At 37.8% G+C, this 8997-nt stretch overlaps 1 protein-coding gene across 1 annotated transcript; it reads right to left on the bottom strand.

Annotated features, from left to right (window-relative positions):
• Positions 1-908: 908 nt before the first annotated feature.
• Positions 909-5485, bottom strand: STARD4 (StAR related lipid transfer domain containing 4). Its single transcript, XM_070935728.1, has 5 exons — positions 5381-5485; positions 4411-4460; positions 3526-3652; positions 2309-2423; positions 909-1135 (listed from the first exon to the last, which is right to left on the bottom strand). Exons 1-5 carry the CDS (start codon positions 5483-5485, stop codon positions 909-911), a joined length of 624 nt encoding a protein of 207 aa, XP_070791829.1.
• Positions 5486-8997: the final 3512 nt, after the last annotated feature.

The following is an 8997-nucleotide window of genomic DNA, read 5'->3' as shown; positions in this document are numbered from 1 at the left end:
TTTCTATTCTCGCTGTACTACAGTATAAGTAGACATACACATCTGGGACCCAGATGATCTCTGATACATAACAATAGCATTTCCAAAACAAATGTGCAACTGTATTGTGTTGCAGTATTCCCAATATGGAAAGGAGAGCTCCAAAAAACATACCAATTCTGCTGCACTGAAATGTGTGCCATTTCACAGAACCAATATATTGTTCTGATAACTCTAAGTATGTGAACTTAACCTAAGATCTTACTTGTAAAACTGCAGACTTCTTAAGACCATAAAAACAGGTCTCTGTGTATTCGGAATAATGTCAACAGTATATTTGCATTCCTATCACCTTCAGTGCATTGAGGGGGACTATAACTGAATATAGTCCAATAAAGACCATAGCTTTGAGCCATGGAGTGAGAGAGTGCCTTGGAACAGAAGGACCCTAAATTATGTTTAAAACTCCAAGAATAGCAGACGTTCTGCTGTAAAGATATATAGAAGGCAATGGGGAAGAAGTTCCTCAACACAAATACACTGGTTTCTGGTTTCCTAACATGCTGTTAGGAAATCAAATTCCTTGAAATTAATACCCTGATAAAACACTTTCCACAATTATAAAACGTTCTGTGTTCAAGAGAATAAAGTAATTCACACAAGTCAGGTCTTAAAATTAGGACATGTACTTTTTTCTAACATAAACATGGATAAAACTTTAGAACAATCATCTCAACTGAGAGTCTTATTTCAAAATAAATATATTGATCTGTGCAAATAAAACTACTGTACCTAATATGGAAAATCACAGGTCTTCACATGAAATTTTCCAACATATCATAATTATATATATATAATTCCATATATATATGCGCTGTGTAAAACAGAAAAAGATCAAGAATGATACAGAGAATTTGTAGTTGCACTAATTATGCCTTCAGAGCTTTCCTAAGATCAGAATAAAAACTGATCAGTGTACCAGCCATAGCTGTGTCTACTACTGATTGGGGGAGCATCCCACGCAGGTCCGTCTGGATAAAGCCAACTAAAAGACTATGTCTTGGATTGTCCATGAGTGGAAAGCAGAACCAGCCACAAGGGTGGTTAAATCCTCGAACAAAACTTGGCCTTACTTCACCATGATCCAGGCTAATACCTATTTTAACAAACAACATCAACAGCAATTATATGAGGATCTAGAGGAACACATTTTTAAAATGACTTTTTAACTAAATGAACAACATTTTGGAAATTGCATAATAAAAAAGCATACAAAACAATAAGCATAAAATAAAGGGACATGAAAAGATTATTTATCTTAGGCACATGTGCACTCACATAAACATAATTTCAGGGAGACATGCAACTATTTTATATATCAAAGCTCAGAATTTCTGTTCCAAATTGTTTTGTACAGATGAAAGTAAAATTTTAAAGGAAGGGACTATCTAAACCCCAGACCTGAACCATCACTTTATTCACCAGGAGAGTTGTTATTCAGCCATATAAATTAAGGAAATCAGCATGTGAAGAAGCATTTATGCATGCCTAAAGTTATTGAGAGCATTGTGCTGATTATTTCATGATACTGCAAGTACTTCAATTTTATTTTCTGTGGATTAGTATAATCAAGAATAAAATAGTTTTTTAAAATGTCAAGGTGCCCCTGCTTTTGTGACCCTTGCCTTAAAATGACTGATTTTTTCCAGTGAATTAACCATTATAATAATCAAGGATTTTCTCCATATTTCTACACTTAATTTATTTATTTATTTATTGGTTCGATTTATATGCCCCCCTTCTCCGGAGACTCAGGGTGGTTTACAATGCGTTAAGCAATAGCCTTCATACTTTTGTATATACCTGCTTAGTAGGGCTTTTGGCCCCCCCAAGCGGTGTTCTTTTTTATACAAAGTCAGTTTATTGCCCCCACAATCTGGGTCCTCATTTTATCTACCTCAAAAGGATGGAAGGCTGAATCGACCTTGAACCTGGTGAGATTTGAACTTGCAGTAATTGCAGGCAGCTGGTGCTACTTAACAGCACTTTAGTCTGCTGCGCCACCAAGGCTCCTTACATTTGTCACAAATGTACTAAATTTATTTTTCAGACAGAAGAAAACAGGTTTAATTGACCAGGTAATTTTTTGATATCAATAATTCTTTTCACACAAGTAATATTCATTTTAAAAAGTTAGCACATAACTGCTGTGTAGTAACAGCAACTGCACATTTCAGATTCTGCTGTAAATCTGAAGGAAATCATATATACATTAGATTGCTCTTACAAAGCTGGATTAGAAGATAAAAGATTATTAATGAGAATTTACCACATGAGAGCAGTCCATCTTCACAATTGGTTGTGTAGGAGAAATCAATGAACTCTCTTGGTGCAATGATATTCAATATTTGACCAGCTGTAGTATAACGCATTACACAGCAATTCTGCAAAGTGATCATAGAAAGGCATGGGTGATTCATTTTTGTTAAGCAAATTTTTGCAACCTTATTAAAAGTCCTAAAGACAATGGTAGGGTTTATGTACTGCATTGACATGTAATGGATTTCTGGCTTAGGGTACTGAATGAACCAAATTAATTGCAATTTATTCAACAAATCATAGCTAAGCAAATCTTCGTTCAGCATATTTTAATCCAGCCTGTATGTACAGTATGTACATATACAGATGCTCCTTGGTTAATGATCACTTGTTCATCAACTGTTTGAACTTATGATGGTGCTGAACAAAAGGTACTTACAACCAGTCCTTGAAGTTCTGGCTGTTGAAACACCCCAGCAGTCATGTGATCACAATCTGATTGCTTAACAATCAGCTCATATTTCCAACTGTTGCACATGATCATGCAACCTTCACAACCTTCCCTGCCAGCTTCCCACAAGCCAAGTCACTGCGGAAGCCGGCAGGAAGTCAGAAGTCATGATCATGTGAGGTTCTCGTTTAACAACCTATGGTTATTCACTTATCAATGGTAACTGGGGACTGCCATCACTAATTGGTAAATCATGTGACATTGCACTTTATGATTGCATCACTTAATGATGGAAATTCCACTTCCAATTATTGTCACTAAGCAAGAACTACCTGTATTAATATTGTTCTAAGGCCAAGAAAATCTTTTCAGGATCACGAAAATTATATTCAGCCAGCGTTAAGTGCTGTACAGGATGAAAGAGTTTGGGAGAAAGGCTATATTTGCCCTTCCATCAGTAGAGATCTAAATTAGAGTATTCTACAACTATGACCTTTAAAACAATTACATATCATGCCTTCTTCATTTCTTCAGATTTTCTCTAATAAAGAACTTTAGACAGGGATGGGCAGATTTCAGATGTGTTAGCTAGCTCTACTGAGGCCCCCAATTTAGGAATAAGTAAGAATGTCACTTATAGCATATGCACAAATTGATTTCTTACTGATTGTTAAACATAATGCATCTTACATTTGCTAATCAGAATCCTGATAGTTATGATCTGTAAATGAAAACCCCAAAAGTGCTAAGTGCATGAAATATGGTCCATGCATTACCTCTTCATATTTTTCAACAATGTCCATTGTGGTCATCAGGCTATCCCAGCTGATCCGATAAGGTCCAGGACGTATGTGGTCTATTATTCTATTGGTATCATCTTCCACAATACCTTGTGTCTTATAGCTAAAGACCAGATTTAATAGAAGAGGGTTTAAAACTGTTAAAGCTTACAATGAGGATATTTGTAGACATCTTTAGAAGTTGTTGAAAAACTAATAAACCTCTGTAGTAAGTGTCTAACTCTTCCAAGTATTTATGCACAAATCCCATTTGAAAGGATGGAGTTACACTTATAAAAATTACTCATTCCTCAGGACTGGATTATAATATTGTGTCCTATAATTCAGTGTATTGCACTTACCAACAAAACCAATCTGAAGGTGTATTTATCCTTCAGTTGCACAAAAATATATAGTTTACATGCTTCAAACATGGCTAATTGATGAGTTTGATATGTTGTAGTTATGATATTTAAGTAAATAATTGTAAGGAGCTATGGAGATAATCTTATAGAAAACATCCAAAATCTAGACAACAAGGAAGCATGTGTTAAGCCCAGGGAGACAGAAAAGTTTTAGAACAACACTGTGCCAGCTTCCCCTGAATCTCGGGAGTATAAGAGGGAGGGAAAAGAAAACACAGGCTAATTTGCAAGATTCTGTCACCTCGGACTATTTCAGTATAATTCTCATCTTCCTATAAACAGACAGTTTTGCGATATGGTATACAACATAATTCTGATAATAAGGTATTGGTGGGTGCCCAATTTTTATTTTGCTCTAATATTGCAAGATCTTATTATTTATTTTGATTAAATCAGCACACGTACATGCACATGTAGTTTAATCTAGTACAAATGTTTTATTTAAAGTTCAACTTACAGATACCCACTGAACTCTTCTGATGGTTTACGCCAAACAGTAACATCTTTCTGCAGAAAAAAAAATGAAGGATCACAATTAGGTGTTTAAAAAGTGTATTTCAGATCTTATTCAGAGACTTTATTAGAAGGAACTTTTCACATAGAGGCAAACCTTAAAAACTTCCTGGATACAGAAACATTATTTTAAAAAATAACAAAGAATACATATGATAATTACTATTTTGCATATCCATCTTCATTTATTGATACCAATGCACCACCCCTAAATTATTATATTTATAAGGTAAAGATAAAGGTTCCCCTCGCACGAGTAGTGGTGCTCATCTCTGTTTCAAAGCTGAGGAGCCAGCGCTGTCCAGCAGTGGTCATGTGGCTGGCATGACTAAATGCCAAAGGTGCACAGAACACTGTTACCTTCCCACCAAAGGTGGTCCCTATTTTTCTACTTGCATTTTTTATGTGCTTTCAAACTGCTAGGTTGGAAGAAGGTGGCAGTTGGCAGAAGTAACAGGAGCTCAACCCATTACGTGGCACTAGGGATTCGAACCGCTGAACTGCCGACCTTTTGATCGACAAGCTCAGTGTCTTACCCACTGAGCCACCACACCCCTTTGTTATATTTATAGACATTACTTAAATGTGAATTCATTAAATAATATGTTTAAACTGATCCAACTCAGAAACTAAGTACATTTTATACATTTTAAGACCACTGCAGAAAGAGAAAGTTAATAGCACTTATGTAAAAACAATATAACGTATAATTTATCACTATCAAAATAATAGCAACACATCTTGTCCAAAGGTTTGGTTGGTCATTTTTACTTTTTTGGAAGCTAAGAATCACCATATTGTGTTCTATTTTTCTAAAACTAGCACAGCAAATATGGTCATCAACACAATTTAATACAATATAAATGTTTATATTGATGTCTTATTCAAATAAGAAAACTTGCTCAATAACTTACTGTTTTCCTAGCAACTCTCCATTCATTGTCCTCAATGTTATAGTACTGAATCATTGTATTTTTTAGCCTTGTAGCCAAAGAATCTATATCAGAGGTATCTTCCATTCTTTTTGTAACCTATAAGGGGAAAAAACAATTTAAAAATAAAATCACCTGAGATTGATTTCTTTTCCTGTTTGGCATTAACATTAAGATAAATCAACTTGTCTCCAAATTGCAAAAAATAAATAAATAAATGATTATCCCAATATTTAAACCAGAGGCACTTCCTTAATAAAATGCCCCAGATTTCTTAACAGTGATGGTATTTTGGCAGTTATTCAATTCAAATTAACCATTTTAACCTTTGTATAGTTGAATGTCAAATTTCTGTGACTATTTTTAAAAAAAACCAGGTAAGCTATTTTTAATATTTTTCTTACCTTCAAACCATTACTACTAAGATTTTCTAAAGCAATTACTGCACAATTAAAGCAGAAAGTATTAAATTTCATATTTAATAAAGGAGCAACAATACCTTGATTAATTATTTATTTATTTAATATTGATTGGTTGATTGATTGATTTTGCCTTCCAATTGACTCCTGGTGACTGCCTGAACAAATCCCTGCTCAATGTTTCTTGGCACAATGTCAGAAGTGATTTTGAAGGTGTCATTGCCTCCTTCCTAGGGCTAAGAGAGAATGACTGTCCCCAAATCTACCCAGCTGGCTTTATGCCTAAAGTGGAAATAGAACTCATGGTCTCCTGGTTTCTATTCAGATGCCTTAACAACTACCCAAAATTGGCTTTCCATCTTACTTTTAGGATATACAAATTTTAAGTTTACCAGTAACTTTGTACATTTTATTTTTTTAACTTAAAATATTTTCATAAGTTCCCGAAATGTCATAGTCTCTACACACTGTGCCTGTTGTGCCTAATGGATAATATATGGAGATAGAACTGTGTGACTCCCAGACTAAGAAATATGTTCCTAGTTGTGTTGCTTTTTAGCCCTCACTCTTTTTACCTTTGCAAAATAGCCAAAGTATATTTCACTTAACAATGTTGAAAATGTTAGCTTTAAATTATACATTTTAAATTTTTGTTTTGTATGCTGTATTTTTGTTGTTTATTACATAGACCATTCAGTTTAATCAAAAGGCAAGGTATAAATCAAACGTTAAGTATTCTTTCAAATAATTCCGTTAAATTAAAACAACTCTTCTCACATTCCCAACTCTTTCAGACCTTAACCACTGATACCCAACGAGGAAAGAAAAAAAAAAAATCAGAAATCTGGTAATACATAAGCATCACTGACCTGTCTCCCTCCCCATCCCAGAGATCTCAATTTAAATCGTACAACAGTTTGGTCTTTTTATACACTTCATAAAATGAAATGCAAGCTCAGGACTGCTTACCCTTTTTAATCAAATTTGGTGGTCCCAAAAATCGCTATCAGATTCCACCCGCAGCCTAACAAAGTCTCTCCTCTTCCGATGGGGAAAAGAGATGCCACCGTTTTGCCTTCATTGCGGTCCGACGACCCCTGACTTTAAACCCAACTATCCTGAAATTTCCACGGGTTAAAAACGGTAATGGACAATCAGGTACCCTGCCCGACGTGAAAAAGGCTCCGCAGGTGATGTAACGCTCACGTGCCGAAATCTCCCGAGGTTGGTGAGATCAAGCAAAGAGGATCCTTCTCTGATGTTTTCTGTAATCTCCTCCTACTTACCGGGGGCGAAGCAGGGGAAGGTTAACTCGTCAAAGCCTCGACTCTAACGAAGGGTCTCCCCCACCCCCAAGGCAGCAAATGGGATCCTTCAGGTCACCAACGGATCCCCGCAGCTAAGGCGGCTTCCCTCGCCTTAGTTTCCGATCTCCTCACCCGGTCGAGCGGCTCATTCACGTAGCCAATCCGAACCCAGCTGGCATTTCCCCCGCAACCAATAAGCAGCAAGTCTACCTCCCTCCCCACTCTTTGTTATGATTCTACTTGCACTTTGGTACAGGGGACCTGCGGTCATTGGCTGTTGATTGAGTGACGGCGGAATCGCGCGTGGTAACTGGCCAATAGAAAGATGGAATGACGTGGGTGGGGGGGAAGAGCTGTAAATAAGTTACGGTGCTGCTCAGGGAAGGGTTTCCTTTGGTTTTTAGCCAAGGTGTGGCAGGTGCTTTGGTATCACTCAGAGTTGAATGATGACTAAATCAGAACACACCCAGATCATGAAAAATTAGAACATGTTTCCAAGTGACAGTCCCTTTGGAAAGTTAAGAAGAAGAGTTGAAGTTGCCTCAGTATTGAGAGACAAACATGGGCAGAAGTTAGTGAAGTTCCAACTCCCAACATCCTTACTGGCCATTGTCCCTGCCTTTGCAGGGATACTCTCATATGATCTGACCAACTTTTGCTGACTGCTTTCTAATGTTTCTGTATGTTGTGCCTGTAATTTAGGAAGTCAGTTTGATGTAGGGCTTAAGACATCAAACTAGAAACCATGAGTTCTAGTCTCACCTTAGCATAAAGCCAGCTGGGTGACCTTGGGCCAGTCACTTTGCTTCAGCCCTAGAAAAGAGGCAATGGCAAACCACATCTGAAAAACCTTGTTAAGAAAAGTGCGGGAACCTGTCCAGGCAATCTCTAAGAATTAGACATGATTGAACAGAAAGGGAAAAAATATGAAATTGAGGACGGAAGGAAAGCAATTCATGCCACTGCCTGTTTAGGCCCCATCACACTCTGATGCTAAGGAGTTGTACTCCCCCTCACCACCTGAAAAGAAATCTGTTCCAAGTGCAAAACTCAAGCAGAGGAGTTTCACTTTCAGTTTTACTTTCACAGCAGCAAGCAGCTTTACTACAGAACAGTTGAGCTAAGTCACGCCAAGACTCCTTCCTGTCTCCTTCTTGCTCACACAGCAAATACTGTTTGAGTTTCCAAACAACCCTCAACTCTCTCACACACTGACAGGATGCTAGCCAGATGAATACCGATGGATGCTGCAGGCTGGGACATTTACTCCCCCCTTCCCCTCTGTTCCAATTGCCAGTTGTATTATATTAACACACTCTGATGTTATGGAGTTGCACATTCTACATTAAGTTTCAGGCTGCAAGCAGGGCCGGATTTTCCTATAGGCTAACTTAAGGTGACCAGATTTTAACATTGGTAAAGAGGGACATTGTGGGCGTGGCTTATTTTGTGGGTGTGGCTAGCTGGTCATGTGACTGGGTGGGCGTGGCTAGCTGGTCATGTGACCGGGTGGCCATGGCTATGTCTATAGGGTAAGGTGAACAGATTTTAACATTGGTAAGGACACCATTGTGGGCGTGGCTTATTATGTGGGCGTGGCTTGGAGGCCATGTGACTGGGTGGGCGTGGCTACCTGGTCATGTGACCGGGTGGCCATGGCTATGTGTATAGGGACTACTCAGAGGGCTGAAAAGTCATTTCTGACAGGTCCCCACACTTTTGACTGGTCCTCACACTTATGACCATCCTCACATTTATGCCCATGCAGCATTCTTAACAACCATGTCACTCATTTCACAACTGCTTCTCTTCAACATGGTGACAAGATAGGGCAAAAATGTAAAATGTGAGGACAGTCGTAAGTTCGAGGACT

Source organism: Pituophis catenifer, unplaced genomic scaffold, assembly GCF_029215685.1.
Source record: "Pituophis catenifer annectens isolate HBS135680 unplaced genomic scaffold, rPitCat1.0.hap2 SCAF_2, whole genome shotgun sequence".
Classification (NCBI taxonomy): domain Eukaryota; kingdom Metazoa; phylum Chordata; class Lepidosauria; order Squamata; family Colubridae; genus Pituophis; species Pituophis catenifer.
Note: the sequence above shows the minus strand (reverse complement) of the source record. Positions and strands in the feature narration are given on the sequence as shown.

What these genes read in the sequence shown, in the direction of transcription:
- STARD4 (XM_070935728.1), bottom strand. Translation starts at nt 5,485, where the DNA reads ATGGAAGATACCTCTGATATAGATTCTTTGGCTACAAGGCTAAAAAAT. An exon ending in GAAGAGTTCAGTGGGTATCT is followed by an intron (nt 3,653 to 4,410) that starts GTAAGTTGAACT and finishes TCTGGTCTTTAG; the next exon opens with CTATAAGACACAAGGTATTG. An exon ending in AGATGGACTGCTCTCATGTG is followed by an intron (nt 1,136 to 2,308) that starts GTAAATTCTCAT and finishes TTGTTAAAATAG; the next exon opens with GTATTAGCCTGGATCATGGT.